We start from the raw sequence: 20,683 nt of genomic DNA on the forward strand, positions 1-20,683 counted from the left end.
CCTGAGACCCTTGAGTCCGCAGGCCGACGCTCTATCCACTGAGCCAAACCGGTTTCGGCCGAACTGTGATCTCTTGGTTCATAGGTCAACGCTCAACTATTGAGCCGTGCTGGCCAGGTGGCACAATGTTTTCTTAAGAATGTGTTGCAGGAGTGCCAAGATTTTGATCTCTTGGTCATAAGGTGGTGATGGTGGTGGTGATGGTAGTGATGGTGATGGTAGTGATGGTGATGATGGTTGTGATAGTGGTGGTGATAATGGTAGTGATGGTGATGGTAGTGATGGTGGTGGTGATGATGGTAGTGATGGTGAACATAGTGATGGTGATGATGGTGGTGATGATGATGGTGATGGTGGTGGTGATGGTAGTGATGGTGGTGGTGATGGTAGTGATGGTGATGGTAGTGATGGTGGTGGTGATGGTAGTGATGGTGATGGTAGTGATGGTGGTGGTGATGATGGTAGTGATGGTGGAAGTAGTGATGGTGATGATGGTGGTGATGATGGTAGTGATGGTGGTGATGGTGGTGATGGTAGTGATGGTGATGATGGTAGTGATGGTGATGGTGGTGGTGATGATGATGATGGTGATGGTGGTGATGGTGGTGGTGATGGTAATGATGGTGATGGTAGTGATGGTAATGGTGATGGTGGTGGTGATGGTAGTGATGATGGTGGTGATGGTAGTGATGGTGATAGTGATGATGGTGGTGATGGTGATGGTGGTGGTGATGGTGCCGATGGTGGCAGTGATAATGCTGAATAAGGACATTGGTGGGAGAAACAATAGACTAGGAGGACCTGGCCTAGACCATTGCTTTAATGAGCTTTTAGGAAAAACAAGGGTCTGCCTTTTTCTGCTGTGGCCAGCCTAGAAAATCAGCTGAAGGTGATTTTGGAGGAAGCGTTATTGGAGCTGCATGGTGAGAGGCTACTGAGGATTATCCGTAAGCCTGGGGGCTGCGAGGCCCACAGCGCCCCTTCTTCTTACTCCCCCAGTTGTGGAAGGCCACCTTCCCTCCCCTACACCGCCCAGACTCCCCACACAGAGAAGGAGGGGGTGCACCGTGGGGAGGGGAGCAGGAGCTGTGGAAGGGCAGGCGAGGGAGGACTCCTGACACACGGGAGGGAGGGAGGGGGGAGTTGAGGAGGAGGTGTAGGGAGAGTAAGGAAGGCTGGGTGGAAAGGGAGGGCAGGGCAGAGTGGGCAACGCTGGGGGTTCTTGGAGAGTGAGATGGGGGTTGGAGGGAGAAGGGCCTGGGGAAGAAGTGAGGAGAGGGAAGAGAGGGTGCGCTTGGGCTGGTGGGAGTGTGGTCTGAGGGAGCAGGTGAAACTCTGAGGGGCGGAGCCAGGGACTGGGGGGAGGATCGGGGTCCAGGGCCGGGGTTCCAGACCCCAGCTGGGCGGCGCGGGCAGCGGACCGGGAGCTGGGCCATGCGGGTGCCCCTGGCGGTGCTGGCGGGGGTGGCGGCGCTGGCCGGGGCGCTGAGCTTCGTGCTGCTGGCGGCCGCCATCGGCACCGACTTCTGGTACATCATCGACACGCGGCGGCTGGAAAGCGGCGCCCGGGAGGTGCGGGACGGTGCCGGGGGCGCCAACCGCAGCCAGCTCGAGCCTCTGAGCTCGCACTCGGGTCTCTGGCGGACCTGCCGGGGTAAGGGCCCGGGGACCTGTTGCTGGGCGCGCACCCCTCCGCGAGCCGCCGAGCCTCGAACGCGTGGTCCCGGGACGGGAGGGAGGTGGGCAGGGAGCGGCGGCTGCCAGCATCCCTCCGAGACCGACTCTCCACTCGCGCTCCCGGTGGGGCACCTGGGGGTTTGGGGGCACCTAAGGGCTGGGGTCCCCACTCCAGGCCGCCGGCCCACTGCTTCCTCTGCCCCCTCCAGTCCAGAGCCCGTGCGCGCCGCTGATGAACCCCTTCTGGCAGGAGAACGTGACGGTCAGCGACTCTAGCCGACAACTTCTCAGTGAGTCGGGGAAGGGGGTTTGCAGGGAGACCCCGGGGCTGGCCACAGGCGGGCGGGGGCGGGGAGGGGCGGAGGGGGCGGGAGGAGGGAGTAGGTAGGGCCTCTCTGGCTGCACCTGGAACGGGGTGCGATCTAGGATTCATTCGACAAACGCTGACGACAGGCTTTCTGTGCTCCAGGCAGGGTGCTGAGGAGTAAGACCCAGGCCTGCCCTCCAGGAGCTCGCAGACCCGCTGGGGAGACAGATGGGGGACCTCGCAGTTGCATTTTAGAGTGACAGCGGCACGAGGGAGGGCGGGTGATCCTGGGAGACACCTACACCAGCTGGGGAGCTGAATGCCCAAAAGAGAGCAGGTCTGATCCCGTGGACCACCAGGCGCACCCATGCCAGCCTCATTTATCCTCCCTGTTGAAGATACTAAAGCGAGGGAGGACTCCTGCCGCCCGGGAGGGAGGTGGGGAGTTGAGGAGGAGTTGCCTGGCTGTGGCCGGATGGAATAAATACTTGCTGAATGATTCAGGGAAGGCAATTCGGAGGCAGCAAAACAGCCCTCTCCCTCCAGGGGCCATGGCGTCTGCCTTGGTCATGGCTGATTTCCCACATCACTAAGTGACCTGGTACTTGTAGTAAGGGAGAGGGCCAGCCCTATCATAGATGAAGGCCGGCCTCTTGTCACAGTGCCCAGCATAGTGCCTGGGACGCAGTGAAGGCGTAAGGACGGAATGCAAGCAGGCAGACAGGGGCCGAAAGAACACTTGTGGAGGGAGGGAGAGAAATGTAACAGTTCAGCTTGTAGCGGGCCAGACACCGAGCTAAATGCTGCCCATCTATGTCGCCATTTAACCCCACAGCCTCCATGTCCATCTTCATTTTTGCAGCAAAAAACTGAGGCCGGGAGGTGCCGGAGAAAGGATCTGATGAGGCAACGAGGACTGAGTTCCATAGACCTTGCAAAATGTGGGCCGTTTTTGATAGACTTACTGAGGCTTGTCCCTAACATGGCCCACCAGGGTGCCAGGGTCCCTTTCCAATCCACGGTCCCCTTCGCTCTTTTCTTTCTAGCTATGAACTATGCTGGCCTTGGGCCCGCCCTGAGAACATGCCAAGTTTCCTCCGGCCACAGGGACTTTGCACATGTCATACCCTCTACCTGGAGTCTGTCTGCTCCTACTTGCCAGCTTGGCTTGGTCAAGCTTCTACTCCTAATATAGATTGTGTGACCTTTTGGGAGTTAAAATCTGATGCCCTCATTAGACTGTGAGCTCCATGAGGGCGGGGACCATGCCTGTCTTGCCACTGTGGAATCCCCAGTATTTAGCACAGAGGTTGGCATAGAGTAGGCCATGAAGCAAGGTTTTCTGAGCAGGTATGAGAGTGAATGCAGACTATAGGTTAGAGGTGGAACTCAGTATATATTTGTTGAATGAATGAGTAAATTAATGAACCAGAACTGTTTCTCTGTAGTCCAGTGGCTTGCTAGGAAATATTTAACAACTGGCTCTCTGGGGGAAGGGAGTCTTGATTTATAGCGTTTGCCAATTTCTGTGGTATAAATATTTCCAGTGTGGTCAATTTCTAGCTATCAACATGATGTTAACGGGCTCATCCCTAAAATGTAATAGTTGGGTCTTGTGAGCTGATATGACCCAGTTCCAGCACACCACTGCATGAAGTCCCACTGAAGGAGACATCCTCCAGACACCAGGAATATGTGAGAAGTTGACAAAAGATGGAGTACCAAGGACTCTGTCCTCAGCCCCAAGCTGGACCAGGAGGAACTTTTGGGAGTTCCTGGAGCATTGTTTCAAGAATAATCGAGTTCCTGACCTTGAAGTAAGGGAATTGGGGTTCAAATCCCAGCTCAGTCCCTTACCAGGTCCCTCTGTGAACCTGGGATAGGTGTCTTAACCTCTCTGAGCTTCTCTTTCCACTTCTTTCAAAATGAGATGTCAAAACCATGAGGGGGTGTGGTCAGGCTCCCACGAACTAGCTGGATGAAAAAATATAACTTTACCTTGCACCTCACATAGAGCCTGGTTATTGTGGGGTGTCTATGCTGCATGAAAGAATGATTTCATCTAAAAGTGCTAGGCACATAATACATGCTCAATAAAGGCAAGTCCTCTTGACCATTTCTCCAGCCTCTTTTAGATGTGGCCTCATCTATGGAGTGCTGATCCTTTGCTGGGCTGGGTGCTGGCATTCTGCCTACGGAACACATCTATGGGTAAATTGGGTGGCACTGGTCTGGCTTTTTTGGTGAAATTTGATGATGCAACACCCCTGTGTGCTCCAGGACTTTAAGAAACAGGCAAAATTCAAATCCAGAATCTGTTCATCTGTGCACCCTCTGACCTAGGTCTAACCCTCAGCCTCACTGTCAACTAGGTGTGTGACCTGGTCAAGCCTCTATACCTCTCCTGGGGAAAATGAGCATAACTGTCATCTCTTTTCATAAGGATATGCAAGGGATGAAATGGGAGAGTGTTTTTAAAGAGCTGTAGGCAGTGCCTGGCCTTGTAAGTGCCCCTTAAGTGGTAGCTGCTATTATTACCATTATGTCACCCATGGAAGAGAGCAGGGCGCCCTTCAGACCGAGTGCTTGCTGCAGATCACCCCTGGAGAGAGCTTTTCCCAGAATCTTTTTATCCCCAGAACTAATTTTGAATCTTGTCCAAGCTCTTTGATGATGTGAAGATATTCTATTCCTTTAAGGACCCGCTGCAGAGGCCATGAAGAAGAGAGGCTAGTTGTCAAGGCAGCATGTTTTCTGGGTCAGCTTCTTGGCCAAGCCCTAGCGGGGGAGTATGGGAAGAAGCTTGGATTTGTCCTCCAAGAAAACCCAAGCAGGCAGGGCCTGGAATAATTTTTGGTGAAGAGAGGTCATCCAATTCAGCACAGTGGAGATAAAAGAGCCACAGTCTAGTTGTATCAGCCAGGAGTCTTTTGATGGCAAGTGACAGAAACTCAAATCGTACTTGTTTAAACTTGCTTCCTAGTCCAAGTGACTGGAAAGCTCCAGCCTTCTGGCATCCAGAGAACTAAACTCAATTCTTTCTTTTCCTCTCTGGGTTTTGCTCCTGTTTGGGTTCCGTTTTCAAATCCTCCCCAGTCTTAGCAACCCAAGTAGAAGGAGACTTTCTATTTCTTAAGTAATTCTGCAAAACCTTCAGATAGGCTTCTCATTGGACCAGACGAGATCACATGCCCAGGTCTGAGCCAATCACTGTGGCGGAGGGGATGGGTTGTGCTAACTGGCCCTGAGTTACCTGCTACTTGTCAGGAGGGATCAGGTCAGCCCTATCATAGACTAAGGCCCACCTCTTACCAGCTGTGTGACTTCTGGCAAGTCACCTGCTTCCTTAAACAGGCTGCTTTGAGAGGAAATGAGGTCACATAAGCAAAGCACCCAGCTCGGAGGGCACTGCTCACAGTAGGAGCACAATGAACATCTCCTCCTCCTCTAAGTCAGATTGCTTCCCTTAGCTGCAGGCTTTTCATCTGTAAAATGGAGCTTTCACAACCATCCCAAGAGGCAGTACTATTGTTATCATCTTCACTCTCCAAATGAGGAAACCAAAGCGCAGAGAGGTTAGGTAAATGACCAAAGTTCGCACAGTAACGGGAAGATCTGGGATTTGAATGCAGACAGTTTCTAACCCTTTTAGAATGACGCCACACCAAGTATAATGTCAGTATCACAGGAGTGTACTAAGGCCAGAGGCCACGTCAGCCCAGAGGAGGAGCTCCTGGCCTTTCTTGCGTTTGGAGTCCTGCTGTGCTACTCTGCCTCCTCCAGACAGGAAACCAGGGATGAGGAGGAGGAGTTGGTGCAGGGGTGCGAGGCAGGACAGAGCGCAGTGTGTTCCAGACACAACTGGAAGTGCCTCTTGGCTGCACCTCAAGTCCTCCCCGTGTCTGGCCTCCCTGTCACCTTCCAAGGAGGAAGGTCAGGCTGGTCATCCCCCAGACGAGCACCCCAGACCCAGAAGGGTCAGTGTCTTGCCCAACACAGCAAACCAATGGCAGAAGCTGGACCGAGGGCTAGTGGTCCGGCCTGGCCATCCTCTGAGGAGGCAGGTTGGAAACTGACAAGACTGGTTTCCAGCAGGAGAGGAGGTGGCGGGGACCGACTGGGAGAAAGGATTGGGACATACTGATGTTAAGAGGCTCCCTGGGCCCAGGAGGGAACTTTTATGTGATGTGTGCATAGCAGGGAGGCAGCAGGTGCCTGGGGTCTGAGCTCCTCCAGGCATAGAGTCCCGGGCTTCAGGTGGCCCATGAAAGTCAAGCACACATTCTAAACTAAAAAAAAATCATATTCAAGGTAATTCCACTTCTTGGGGGTTTGGCATATCATTTTTGTAACATTGAAAAGGAAGATTCAGCTGCAGTGCCTATGCATGGAGTCATGGCTAAGCATTCACATGTGGTATATCCATTCTATGGAATATTATGTGTCCTGCAAAAGTAATACATGAATATGCATAGACCAAGAAGATATACCGCAGGTTCAGAGTGTTATGGGCAGTATGATTCCATTTGTTATCCCTCTCCCCGAAACCTCCCAATATTATACCTTCTCTATGAGTATATGCCAACATTTTAAGATGCATCTTTATTTTATATGCCATTAAGAAAGAAAACAAGCCTGGCAATTATAAGTGTGAGATGCTGTGGGTGATCAAACACATCCAAGTGTATGTCTTAGATAAACAGATAAATATATGGGAAGACATGGAAATATATAGAAAAAAGACTGGAAGGATGTGCCTCCAAGCATTCCTGGAGGTTCATTAGGGGAGGAGGGAAAGAGAGAGGAGTTGAGGGTGGCCAAACAGATGTTGTTTGAATCTTCTCTAAGAAGAATATTATATATTATATATATTATATATTCCATTCCCTAGGGAGCAGTGCAGGTAACTATTTGTGACCCCTGCCCGTCTTTCCAGCTGCAAGAGCCGAGCTATGTGTGTTTTCTGGGTACCTCCTCTTTGAGGTCTTGGCACATTCTGCCCCCTCTTTCGGGAACACCCATCCCTTCTCTCTGTCCAGTTACCACCTCCTCATCTGTCCTCCAGGTTTCAGTTAAGTTGTCTCCTCTCCCCCAAGTCCTTCCTCACTCCCAGGCTGGGTTAAACACCCCTTGTCACAGTCCCACCACCCTTTGTCAGCCTCCTTTGTTGTTCCATTCCAGCTCTGACTCTTCATAGCTGTTCCATCTTGAGCAACTGACATAGGAACCTTGCATCCTAGTTTTCTCGTCTGTGAAATGGGACAGAGCCCAAGGTACTTGAGGACAATAAAAAAACAATTATTCTAACATTCAAAGGCCATAACAGCTTAGCAAAACCAGGAGATAATCCAGGGTCCAATCGACAGGTGAGGAAGCAGGCTTTTGAGAGGGGACATGATTTGCTTGGTAAGAGGTGGAGTAAGGATCTGAACTTAGGTCTTTGCTTGTAGAGTCCTGCTCCTCCCATATCACCACAATGCATCCTGGAGACCATGAAGATAACCAGGGTCAGCCCCCACCCTCAAGCGGGCTAAGTTCTGGGGACCACAGACTCAAGGATAGATATTCACAACAATTTTAAACATCCACATTCTCATCAGGCATAAGAGGACTGAAAGTCTTTGGGCCCATCTTGGAGTCCCACAGTCACATTGACAAGATTTGAAACAAAAGACAATGGCATTTCCCTCTGTGGGAAAGGGTTCCTGAGACGTCCTTCTTTGGCCAGAGCTTCTGGTGTTTCTGGAGGAAAGGCAGGTGCCTGCTGTCTTTAAGAGTAGATCTGTTACTTAGCCAACCACCTGGGGCTCCTGATCTCACGAGCATTGTGGGAGCCCCGTTTTCCCACCCAGCGGTTCTTTGAACAGTGTGAGCATGGAGCAGTCACAAGCACAGCTTTCCTTGGAGGGAACACCTTAGCTTCTTTCTGGGTTTGCTTTCTTTTTCCTTGTAACAAAGCACTTTTTTTTTGGTCTTGTTTGATTATTTATTTTTTGCATCCCACACATAAGTGAAATCATTTGTTATTTGTCTCTCTCCGGCTGACTTGATTCACTCAGCACAGTACCCTCTGGGTCCATCCATGCCGTTGCAGATGGCAAGATTTCATTCTTTTTTATGGCTGAGTCATGTTCCATTGTGTATATGCACCATCTCTTCTTTATCTCTTTGTCTATCAGTGGACACTTAGATTGCTTCCATATCTTGGTTATTACTAGAAATGCTGCAATAAACATGGGAGTGCATATACTTTTTTTTCGAACTGGTATTTTGTATTTCTTTGGATTAATACCCAGAAGTGGAATTGCTGGGTCATATGGTAGTTACATTTTTAATTTTTTAAGGAACTTCCACACTGTTTTCCATAGTGGCTGCACCAATTTACAACCCCACCGACAGTGCATGAAGGTTCCCTTTTCTCCACATCCTCACCAACACTCGTTGTTTGTTGATGTGTTGATGATAGCCATTCTGACAGGTGTGAGGTGAGATCTCATTGTGGTTTTAATGTGCATTTTTCCTGATGGTTAGTGATGTTGAGCATTTTTCATGTGTCGATTGGCCATCCGTATGTCCTCCTTGGAGAAGTGTCTATTCAGGCACTTTGCCCATTTTTTAAAAAACAACAACTGGATTGTTTGTTTTTTGGTGTTAAGTTGTATGTATTCTTTATATATTTTGGATATTAACCCTTTATCAGATGTATCATTTGCAAATATCTTCTCCCATCCAGGTGGTTGTCTAGCAACAAAGCATTTTTGAGTCAAAAAGATATCTTGCACTTGGGTACTCATTTGCCCTTGATGAAACCATGGCCTGCCAACATTATCCTTAATTTTACAGAGTAACCTTAGCTATCATCTGCTGCATCCCCACTGTAAACTATAAGGGATTGGAAGGTGTCACCCCCCAAAGTCAGGTCCACGTACCCGGGAATGGGACATTATTTGGAAAAAAAAGTCTTTGCAGATGCTATTAAGTGAAGGATCTTGAGATGAGATCACCCTGAGTTAAATCGGTGGGCTCTCAGGCCTATACCAAGTGTCCTGCTAGGAAAAGGAGAATCAGAGGCGAGAAAAGAAGGCCGTATGGAGATGGAGGCAGATGCTGGCGTGAGGCTGCCACAAGCCAAGGAATGGTGGTCAGAGGCGGTCATCCACCACTGGGAGCTGGAGAGGCGGGGAAGCGTTCTCCCCTAGAGCATCTGGAGGGACTGTGGCCCTGCTGACACCTTGATTTTGCACTTGAGGCCTCCAGAGCACGAGGGAAGAAAGCCCTGCTGTATTTAAGACACCTAGTTGGCAGTAATTTGTCACGACAGCCCGAGGAAACAAATACGACCACTGTATCCAAAGAGGTGCCCCCCCCTCACTGCCCACCCTGTTCCTCTCCCCCCCTACCCCCATCATCATGCCTATTTCCTATGTGACATGTCCAAGGCCATGACTGCCTCCCTTTCCTCACTGGTCTCTCTCCTGTCCCTGCCGACAGGGACCTTGTCTGCAGGGGTGTCCGGGCCCTGCGGCAGAGCTCGCCCCTCCCGAGGCCCGTAGGCATGAGTTTCTGAATGTGACCTGGCTGGAGAGGGGCACATACCCAGAGAGGACAGCACTCCTGCTCTGAGACTGCAGGAAAAATTAAGAAATAACAAAGGCGAAGGCCGTGAAAAAAATAAAAGACGCTAAACTAAATTTCAGCAGGGGCTCTTACAACTCTGGAGGGGGGGGCGGGGACCTGTTCTTCCTGGGCTTTTAATTGAATGCGTACATCAAGTCAGCTGGCGGAGCATCTGGGGACCCTGCGTGCAGGCGCCAGGCGGAGGCGGCTCTGGGAAACCTCATTAATTTCTAAATGAGAAATGATTTCATTTCTCAGCCGGCGTCTGGAGGCAGGGCCAGGCGGGCACCAGGCCCACAGGACCAGGTTTCACACCAGCTGCTGCGCTTCCTTGCCCATGATTTTTCCTTAAGAAAGGGAGGAAGGAAGGGAGGAGGGGGTGGGGGTGGGGGGGGCGGGTAGGGAGGAAGGCCACAGGTCTCCCCCAATCACATTTTCTCCTGTGACAGCCCTGGGGTGGGGAGGTGGGGGGTAGGTGAGGAGAAGCGGGGCGGGGGGCACGGAGATCAGTCTTGTCTTCCTGACTCACCAAGGGTGGCGGCATTTAGAGAGTGAAGACAAGGTGCTGTGGTCACAGTGGAAGTCACACTGAATTGTTATCTTCACCCTCCGGATCACTGGCAGGGTGATGCCTTAGTGAGCACTTACTCTACGACACGGACTGAACGCCTTACGAGTCCCCGGGAGCCATGTAGCATCCCCTCCATCTCACACCTGCGGAGACCGGGCCTCTGAGGGATGAGTGACATGCCAAGGCCCCAGTCACAGCCTGACCTCAAATGCTGACCACCTGGCCCTGAAATCCATGCATTTAGCCACAGTGAGGCCATCTCACAAGCTTCCCAGCCACGGGCCTCCCAGCCACAGCCTCCTAGGAACCGGGCGGGGAGAAGGGCAGTCAGGTGCCTCGGGGCTTTTGCTCTCTCACCTTGCCCGGCCTTCCCTCTCGCTCTATACTGGCCAGGAACATACGACCCTGCCCAATCAGAGGGCGGGGTCGTGTGGTCTCCTTCATGCCCGGGGAAGGAGGAAACATATCGGGATGGTTAGTGATGTCTGGGAAAAACACCCAGTTTTCTCAGCAGTCACACCCCCAGCACATGATGCATGACCTGTGTAGCTGCTTTTCTATTTACTTCTTGACAGAATTGAGTGTGGTGTATAGTACGCGTGGAAAACGAAGAAGGCAAAGTTAAAAAACCCTCAAATACTTAAAGATGTATTTTTCTCTTTAGTCTCTGTCACTCTCTCCTTCCACCTCTGTCTTTCCCTCCAAAGTACACACACACACACACACACACACACACCAGAGGCACAGGTACATCCTAAGCTCATTGTAAAAAAACAACACTGCCATAGTTCTATTGTTTTAGCTCTTAATTAATTAGGCCCACAAATGCCTGTTGAACACTCACCTTAAGAGCCCGACTAGACACTCAGGGATACCATTGCACAGAAGGAGACAAGATCGGGTTCGCCAAGGAACTCAGGGCTCAGCAGGTGAGACGGGAAGTGACTGAGATGCCTCAACACCAGGGAACAGAGGCCAGGACAGTGACTGGGAGCCGGGGGCCCAGAGAGGGGGCGTGGCAGGCGTGCTGCAGGGATAGGCTTCCCTGAGGGAATGCTGCTCCCACCCTGAAGGGGAGAGGACAGGATTTGTAGTCTTGCCTAGCTTGTCGCCAAAAAGATTTAAAGAGGCTCGGTTCCCAGCTCGCGGCAAATGACAGGTATGTATTTGGTGAATGAGTGCCTGGTGAAAAAGAACTTTGCAATTGTTTCCTGTCTGCTTTCGCTGCCAGGAAGCTCAGAGCCAAAGTGGTGGCAACTGTTTAGACCTGGAGATCTTGAAACCTCAGAGGTCCTCCAGCCCTCTCCCCCCGCCCACACCCCATCACCATGGGTCTTGGCTTTCACGTAATTCATTCTCTTGTACTTTCTGATTTTGTAACTCGAGTTCTGATCATGCCTTGTAATGTGATGTGCCTCTCCGTTCCATCATTCCATGCCGCCCTCACCCGCTTCCCCAGGGGACTCCACCTCACCACGCACACTCCTGTCTTGACCTGTGACCCCTGCCCTTCACCCGGCACCTGCCTCCCTCACCTCCCGCAGGTCTTTAAGGGGATGTCACTTCCTCAGGGGAAACCACCGCCCCAACCTCTGCTTTGTTCACTCCCCTCCCCGCTCGTCTGTCACCGTCTCTCAACTCTGTCACTGGCTTCTGTGTCCACTGCTTCACTCCACTCCCTGAATACCAGCCCCACGAGGGGAGAAGGCTTGGTGTGTTTGCTACTGAGCCGGCCTGGCCGATGTGCCCCCACACAGTTTACGCTCAGCAAATCTTAGTCGCTGCGAGAATGAGCAGGTGAACCACAGCAATTCCTACCTCGCAGGGGCCGGGAATGAAGTGTGATGCTTATTCGACACAAAACTCGTACAGACGAGCCTGTCACTGTGGTTGTTATTATTGTTAGTAATAGTAATGGCCGTGTTAATTAAAACCAGGAGGTGCCCAGGAAATGCTTGCTGACCGGCTGCAGGGCGTTGGTAACCCTCGCCTGCCCCCTCTCTCCTCAGCCATGCACGGGACCTTCGTGATTCTGCTCCCCCTCAGCCTCATCCTCATGGTGTTTGGGGGGATGACAGGGTTTCTGAGCTTCCTCCTCCGAGCCTCCCTCCTCCTGCTGCTCACGGGGACCCTCTTCCTCTTTGGAGGTAGGTGCCCGCCCTACCTGGGGTTCTGGCTGCAGGAGGGGCTGTGCAGGAACCCCCAGCAGGGAAGAAAGGGGAGGGAAGAAAGGGGAGGGGAGGGCGGGTCCCATCGCCTCGGGGGCTCAGTTTCCCCATCGTTGACATCCCAATGGGAAGAATGAGGCGTTTCCAGCCCAGGGTCCCTGGGTCTGTGGTCCCGGGAGGGAGGCAGCGGGTGGGGCAGGGACTGAGAATTGCTCCGGTGATTTCACCAAAGGAGCCACAGGGGGAGCGTCCCCGCAGGCTGTGGGCTGTCAGGGACCGCGCCCTGGCCGCCTGCTCTCCTGTGCACCTGCCGCTCACAGGCGCGGCTCTGCCTGCTTGCACGCGGCAGCACCGTTTGCTTGGCAGCCCCGAGGCTTTCAAAGACGGGCTGCAGCTCGCGGCTGGCTGTTCCCAGGCCTCCCTCCTCCGCCTTAAAAAAGAAACAACACACGCTTGGTCCCCGGAGGGAAACTGAAAGGAATGGGCGGAGGTGGGAAGAGTGCAGCCCACGGCGATGGTTAATATTGGCATTAATAGTCCGCCCACGACCAAGTCTCGAACCCAGCGCTGCCCCGTTAAACTTTCTGTGATGGCGAAGTCCTCTAACCCGCGCGGTGCAGGGCGGGAGCCACGGGCAGGCCACGGAGCTCTGCCCCGTGGGGGCGCCAGTGAAGGGCGGAGCTGCCCATTTCAATAAAGTCCGCACCGGGACTGGGCAGCACAGCGCTAAGTGCTTATCTTCGAAGCCCCTGGAACTCAGCCCATTGGGGCAGACAGACATTAGCTAAGTCATTTCACAAATAGATGCACAATCGAGGTACCATCTCACACCTGTCAGAATGGCTACCATCAACAAGTCAGCAAATGACAAGTGCTGGCGAGGATGCGGAGAAAAGGGAACCCTCGTGCGCTGCTGGTGGGAATGCAGACTCGTGCAGCCACGATGGAAGGCAGTATGGAGTTTCCTCAGAAAATTAAATATGGAACTGCCATGTGACCCAGTGATCCCACTCCTGGGAATATATCCCAAGAAACCCAAAGCACCAATCAGAAAGAATGTATGCACCCCTATGTTCATAGCAGCGCAATTTACAATAGCTAAGAGCTGGAAACTGTCCAAGTGCCCATCAGTAGGTGAGTGGATGAAAAGCTGTGGTACATCTACACCATGGAATACTATGCAGCAGTAAAAAAGAAGGATCTCTTACCCTTTGAGACAGCATGGAGGGACCTGGAGAGTATCATGCTGAGTGAAATAAGTCAGTCAGAGAAAGACAAGTATCACATGATCACACTCATATGTGGAATCTAAGTAACAAAATAAACTGATGAATGGAAAACAAAACAAAACAAAAACCCCAAAGCAAATAAATGCAATTCTGGCCTGGGCCATGATGGAGGGCTATGTGGAGGCTGTGAGGCTCAGAACAGACACGTGAGCTGAGATATGGGGATGGAGGGGAGGTAAGTGATGGCATCAGGAAGGGAAGGGAAGAGAGGGTGCATGGGGCGGAGCGACCAGCCTGGGCAAAGGCCCTGGGGTGGAAGGAAGACACGCTGGGAGAAGGCAGGGTGGCAGGGTTAGATCTGCTCTCCTCTGTCCCCTGCAGCCCTCATCACGCTCGCCGGCATCAGCATCTACATCGCGTACTCGGCCGCCGCCTTCCGGGAGGCACTGTGTCTGCTGGAGGAGACGGCCCTCCTGGACCAGGTGGACATCCGCTTCGGCTGGTCCCTGGCCCTGGGCTGGGTCAGTTTCATCGCTGAGCTGCTCACCGGGGCAGCCTTCCTGGCAGCGGCCCGCGTGCTCAACCTGAGGCGGAGGCAGGACCAGGCCATCTGAGTCTGGAGGCCAGGTGGTGGTGGGAGGGAGGCTGGCCTGGGCCTCAGGGACCCATCTTGGTGGGCTGTGGTCTCCTGTTCCACAAAGACCACCAGTGGAGGCCAGGGGCCAACCCTAGGATGCTGTGGCCTGAGCTCTGGGCCTGCTGTCCTCAGCGCCTGTGCGGTGTGCTGTGTGCTGTGTGCATGTGGCCGTGTGTCCTGTGGGCCGGAGGAGGCCGAGGGAGTGTAGGACTGTGACAAAAACAAACCCTTAATCATAAACAGAGCATTGCAGATTGCAGCCTCTGTGTGCTTGCTCTGGTTTCATTTCATCCTCACTGCTGCCCTTTGGGTCAGTTCCTCTTCTTTGGTAAGGACATGGAAGACCAGAGAGGTTAGGTGAGTTGCACAAAGGTGCACAGCAGAGCTAGTGGCATATTCCTCCTTCCGAAACAGTGCTCAATCCTTTACCACAGCTTTTCTGAGCAGGTTCCCGCCTGGACATGGTTACCGTGTGGGACTCAGACATGTTAACTGGCTGAGGGTCCTGCCTGGGGAGAAAGGAATACGACTGGGACTGACATTCAGATCTGCCTGATTCCAAGATGATTGTCTTTCCACTCCTGCCACTGCCTACCCAAGCATGTCAAACTTGTCGCCCACGGGCCGCATGCCTCATTTATTTGGCCCGTTTAGCCTTTGAGTTTGACATGCTTGGCCTACACCACCGACTTTCTATCTGCGTTTGGGTTAGGACACAGCTGCTGCTTCTTTTCTGTTTAGTCTGGAAAAGTGTAAAGTGGGGGGAATGCTCGCAGAACCCCACCTGGGTGAGCGAGCAAGGCTGCAAAATCAGTTACCAGGCTGGGGAAAAAAAATGAAAAAAATTTTTTTGCACTGAGGGCAACCATGCCAATGAAAAGGCGGTCTTTTCTGCCACCTGCTGGTCATATTGTGGAACTGCGTCAGAGGCAGGACTTCAAAATATTTGTTTTCAGCGTGTCCAGCAATGCATGGGGCAAATGCAAGGCAGGGGTTCTCAACTGGGGATGAGACATTTGACACTGTCTAGAGATAGTTCTGGTTCTTACAACTGGGGATGAGTACTACTCGCATCTAGTGGGTGGAGGCCAGGGAGCTGCTAACATCCTACAGCTCACAGGACAGCCCCACAACAGAGAATGACCCAGTCCCACGTGTTAGCAGTGCCAACGTGGAGGAATCCTGTTAGGGGAACGAAAATGAATAAAAACAGAAGAAAACTTGTGTACTCAAGGAACTGACAAATACTGGGAAAGAATCTCACTCATTCAATAAATGTTCCCCAAACACCTACTATGTGTCAAGAATTGTTCTTGGTGTGAATGGATGACAAGATCCCTGCCTTTACTAACTTACATGGAAACAAGCCAATAAATACGTGGACCAACAATACATATGAGAAATTCAAATAGTAATTAATGTTGTGAAGAACATAAACAGGCTCATGAGATGGAGGGTGGCTGGGAGAGACACTACTGCCAAAGGACAGTCAGGGAGGGCCTCTTGGAGGAGGTGGCATTGTGCTGAGACATGAATGAGGAAACTACTATGTGAGGAAACAGCAGACTAGGCAGGTGACAGTACGTGCAAAGGCCCTAAGGTAGGTACAGGTTTATGTATTTGAGGGAAAGAAAGAAGGAGAATTGAGGGAGAATGGTGGGAGGTGAAGTGAGAGAGGGGAGAAAGATGGAGAGGAGGTGGGATGGTAGTGCCCATGGTCCATGGTAAGGAGGTGCTGATGATTGAGCAAGGTTTGGAATCATCTCATTCCATTCCATTGCATTCCATCCCATCCCATCCTGATTCCATTTCATTCCGATTCCACTCCATTCTAATCCACTCCACTCCACTCCCTTCTACTCCACTCCACTCCACTCCACTCCACTCCATTCCACTCCACTCCACTCCACTCCACTCCATTCCACTCCACTCCACTCCACTCCACTCCACTCCACTCCATTCCACTCAACTCCACTCCACTCCATTCCACTCCATTCCACTCCACTCCACTCCACTCCATTCCACTCCATTCCACTCAACTCCACTCCATTCCACTCCATTCCACTCCACTCCACTCCACTCCATTACACTCCACTCCACTCCACTCCACTCCATTCCACTCCACTCCACTCCACTCCACTCCATTCCACTCCACTCCACTCCACTCCACTCCACTCCACTCCATTCCACTCAACTCCACTCCACTCCATTCCACTCCATTCCACTCCACTCCACTCCACTCCACTCCACTCCATTCCACTCAACTCCACTCCACTCCATTCCACTCCATTCCACTCCACTCCACTCCACTCCATTACACTCCATTCCACTCCACTCCACTCCACTCCACTCCACTCCATTCCACTCCACTCCACTCCACTCCACTCCTCTCCATTCCACTCCACTCCATTCCACTCCTTTCCACTCCACTCCACTCCACTCCACTCCACTCTACTCCACTCCACTCCACTCCATTCCACTCCACTCCATTCTAATCCACTCCACTCCATTCCACTCCACTCTCTTCCACTCCACTCCACTCCACTCCACTCTACTCCACTCCATTCCATTCCACTCCACTCTATTCCACTCCACTCCACTCCACTCCATTCCACTCCACTCCACTCCATTCCACTCCACTCCATTCCACTCCACTCCACTCCATTCTAATCCACTCCACTCCACTCCATTCTAATCCACTCCACTCCATTCCACTCCACTCCACTCCATTCCACTCCACTCCATTCTAATCCACTCCACTCCACTCCACTCTCTTCCACTCCACTCCATTCCACTCCACTCCACTCCACTTCACTCCACTCCACTCCATTCCACTCCACTCCACTCCACTCCATTCCACTCCACTCCACTCCACTCCACTCCACTCCACTCCACTCCACTCCATTCTAATCCACTCCACTCCACTCCACTCCACTCCACTCCACTCCACTCCATTCTAATCCACTCCACTCCATTCCACTCCGCTCCATTCCGATTATATTTTGAGAGCATTGGGAGCCTCTAAAGGAGCTCAGCAGCAGGTGAGGAGGTGTACAGGGTTAAGACAGTGGTTCCCAACCAGACTTGGCGATAACAGCAGCTGGGGACTTAGAAAGTTCTAACGGTTGGGCCTCAACTGAACCCAAGAGAATCAAAACCTCAAAAGTGAGCCTGGGCGCTGGTGTTTACCTAATCCCCTCTCCCCTGCAACGCTGTTGTTTGCCACTCCATTCACTCACTCCCATGTTTGCTCGCTCAGCAAGTGCTTGTTGGATGTCTGAGATGCCGGGGGCTGTGTGGGCACTGGGGGCTTAGCAGTGAATGAAAGTGTGTGTGTGTGTGTGTGTGTGTGTGTGTGTGTGTGTGTGAGAGAGAGAGAGAGAGAGAGAGAGAGACAGACAGACAGACAGACAGAGACAATGAACAGTGTGGGTAAACATGGGGTCCGTTACCTGGGAAGAAGTTCCGTAAAGGAGTGGAGGGGTAGAAACGTGTGTGGGGGGATGAACCGTGCGCTGACTCTGACGCCCCATCGGGTCTTCCGCTGAGCAGGATCTGAGAGGCTGGCACCTCTTCGTCCTAATGTCCCTCTGATTGACCCATTCAATAAGCGCTTTCCAGGCCCCGCTGTAGGGCAGGGAGGCGTCTCCGGGAGGCTGGACAGGGGCTCAGGGAAGACCCAGCCCGCGTCTCCCACGCTGAGTTGGGTGCCTTTTCCTGGAGACGAACCTCAGGGCTGAGACCTGCAGGTCTCGTGTGGAGCAGGAATGATGATAACCTCGACTTTGCAGATGAGGGGACTGAAGCCTAGAAGAAAGGGCTTGCTCTGGGGTCTGTGGCAGGTGGCAGCCCCAGGAGCACCGCCCCCTCCTTCTCCCCCCTCCCCCTCCCCTCCTCCCCGCTTCCCCTGACATCCCAGCTGCTGGCTCCCTCCACCAGCGTCTGAGCCAGGATTTAATTGATAGTAAAACAGAGAGCAATCGCGGTCTTTGCTTATCCTCTCAGCGAGGCTCACTTGTCATTTCCCGGCACATGACACTTAGCAGCTGGGACCCTGATATTAGGCCTCCACGAACACCAACATCGAACATTGAGCATCAAACATCGAGGAAGACTAATCTCTGCTGTGCTCCGACAGCAGCCTGCGCGTCTTCAAATATTTACAGTTAGGTCTCCTCTGGAGCCTGGGGGGAGGGCCGAGAAGGAGGGAGGGAGGGAGGGAGACATATGAATACTGTAAAGGAGACAGAGATAGAGACAGAGGGAGAGAAGGGGCGGAGGAAAGGCAGAGGGCTGCAGAGAAGAGCTGCCTACAGAGAGAAAGAAGAGAAGCAGGAAGAAAGAAGTGACAAGAGACAGGAAGAGAGCAGAAAAGGGTGGACAGAGAGGGATAGGACCTGAGAAAGGAGAGAGAGAGAGAGAGAGAGAGAGAGAGAGAGAGAGAGAGAGAGAGAGAGAACACCGAGAAACAGAAATGAAAAAGCAGACTAACCTTAGCAGGGACCGCAGAGCCCAGAGGGTGGGGACGGAATGGCGATCCTGGGTGGACCTTTGTGGGGCATAGCCGCTGCCCCAGGGGACAGTTCTGGATGCTGTGTAGGGCGTAGGGAGAGCAGTCCTGCAGGATGGACCCTGCAGAGCTGGGGGACAGGCGGGGGTGGGTGAAGGAGCCCTGAGACAGCAGCGGGTCCTTTTTTAGGAGCAGGCGGCCGTGGACATTGCGTGGCAATCCTTGCCTCAGTTTCCTTGTGTGTAACATCGGGGCGCTGATGCAGTTCTCACAGTCCCTCTGCTTTATCTTCAGATAAGGGTGCTCAGCCTCCGCAATGGCTCCTATCACATCAGCGGGCGAGTCCCAACCTCGAGAAGACCTAGGAGGCCCTCCAATGCTCCTATGTCCCTGACTGTGTCCAGAAGGCGTCTCCCCTGTGCTCAGCCACAATCACTGTCGTCTGCCCTGGTCTTGTTCAGAAGGCCCCGGGACACCAATCAGGATGGGCACAGGGCACACGGCAGAGCACTTTAGAGTTTCCGAGGCTGGCTCACTGCTACCATCCTGCAGGGAGGCGCATCCCCCCTGTTCCCACTGTGGGACAGCTGGCAGGAGCTCAGCCAGGCCAAGGACATGTCCAAGGTCCAGCCCCTCTTCCGGCTGCCAAGCCAAGCCAAGCCATGCATTTCCACTTCCCCATCCACCATCCTTGGGGTCTGAAGGCCCCCAGTGGCACTGATGGTGGTCCTGGTGCAGAGGCCACTGTGCAGGGACTCTGGGTGGCACATGCATGCAGCCTTTGCATCAGCAACCACATAAACCTCCAGTATCGCACCCGCAAGGATGACATGGGGAGTCTTTCAGAACCCCGGCACTGGTTCCATATTCATCTCTATTTCCTCAATTGGAAAGGCTTAATTTAATGAAATATTGGGAATCTCAGAGGAGGAGCAGGCATGATGACTAATAAAATATTTAGGCACTGGGAGAGTCAACTCTCCCCCACCCCCTTCCATCTTGTTTGTGGGGCTGGCTCCCTCCTGCAGCTCAGCATTGGTGGGTCCATGCCTGGAGATAGCGGCCTCAGGGAGCCCAGGAGGTGAGCTGACAGCTCAGCGGTCATTCCTGGAGCCAGCCATTGGGGTTTCTCCTCCCCGGGCTGTCCTGATTCTGCAGTGGGGCCAGCTAGAGTCACGAGAGGCAGACCTGAGGGGAATCCCATCCACATCTGGTCTTTGCCTTTGACCATCGAGGCCCCGTGATGGGGGCTCAGGGCACTGTCGCTGTCAACCTGAAAAGGGGTGTTCAAGTGTATACCCTAAAAGATACATTGAAGTCATAGTCCCAGAACCTGTAAATGAGACCTTGTGTGGAAAAGGGTCTGTGCAGATGAATTAGTTAAATGAAGATGAGGTCCTCCTGGAGTAGAGTGGGCCCTAAGCCCAGTGACTGGGAGGAGGACCAGCCACCTTATAAGAAGAGCATGGGGCCTAGAGGTTGGGGAGTCTCTCGAACACACTTCCTGCCACCTTCTTCAAGAGTAACCTGCTTTCTCAAACCTCCACTTGTTCATCATTTTGTCTTCAACCAATGGCCATTGGTGCCAATTCAAGGCCAACAGGAATCCCCGGTTTGGGGTGTGAAGAAGAAATAAAGTTTATTCAGTGCAAACAGCTCAATGGTGACACAGCACGGCTGTGAGAATAGCAGGGCCAGGCCCCTCTTCAGCAAGGCAGTTCAGCGCAGGTCTGGTTGGCCTGCTCAGCCCTGCTTCAGGGAGATGTGGTCAGTGTTTCAGCTCCAGCCAAGAAAAATACAATCTCCAGCCTTTCCCCAAAGGGGAAAGGAAAGTGCCCTGTCAGAACCAGAGGGAAGCTGGCTTATCCTGTATAATAAAAGGCTAATATGCTAAGTGTCCGGTTGTCTGGTTGTTCAACCAATCAAAGTGTAATATGCTAATGATATGCTAAGGCTGCTCCACTGCT

At 52.7% G+C, this 20,683-nt stretch overlaps 1 protein-coding gene across 3 annotated transcripts; it reads left to right on the forward strand.

The window, feature by feature from the left end:
* The first annotated feature begins 1,434 nt into the window (after positions 1 to 1,434).
* On the forward strand, positions 1,435 to 15,464 carry TMEM114 (transmembrane protein 114). Of its 3 annotated transcripts, XM_070411567.1 has the most exons (4): positions 1,435 to 1,654; positions 1,887 to 1,967; positions 12,182 to 12,319; positions 13,951 to 15,464. In XM_070411567.1, the coding sequence occupies exons 1-4, from the start codon at positions 1,435 to 1,437 to the stop codon at positions 14,181 to 14,183; spliced, it is 672 nt and encodes a 223-aa protein (XP_070267668.1). In that variant the 3' UTR covers positions 14,184 to 15,464. The 3 variants fall into 3 exon arrangements, with proteins under 3 accessions (XP_070267668.1, XP_070267669.1, XP_070267670.1); XM_070411568.1 differs by lacking the exon at positions 12,182 to 12,319; XM_070411569.1 differs by lacking the exons at positions 12,182 to 12,319; positions 13,951 to 15,464 and adding an exon at positions 3,591 to 3,864.
* The last annotated feature ends 5,219 nt before the right edge of the window (positions 15,465 to 20,683 follow it).

This window comes from Myotis yumanensis, unplaced genomic scaffold, assembly GCF_028538775.1.
Source record: "Myotis yumanensis isolate MYYU_CA2020_CCGP unplaced genomic scaffold, mMyoYum1.0.hap1 SCAF_4, whole genome shotgun sequence".
Lineage (NCBI taxonomy): Eukaryota > Metazoa > Chordata > Mammalia > Chiroptera > Vespertilionidae > Myotis > Myotis yumanensis.

Bases quoted from the DNA above. Each gene is read 5' to 3' on its own strand.
- TMEM114 (XM_070411567.1), top strand. From the start codon at position 1,435: ATGCGGGTGCCCCTGGCGGTGCTGGCGGGGGTGGCGGCGCTGGCCGGG. The intron at 1,655-1,886 runs GTAAGGGCCCGG...TGCCCCCTCCAG, and splicing joins TCTCTGGCGGACCTGCCGGG to TCCAGAGCCCGTGCGCGCCG. The intron at 12,320-13,950 runs GTAGGTGCCCGC...TGTCCCCTGCAG, and splicing joins GACCCTCTTCCTCTTTGGAG to CCCTCATCACGCTCGCCGGC.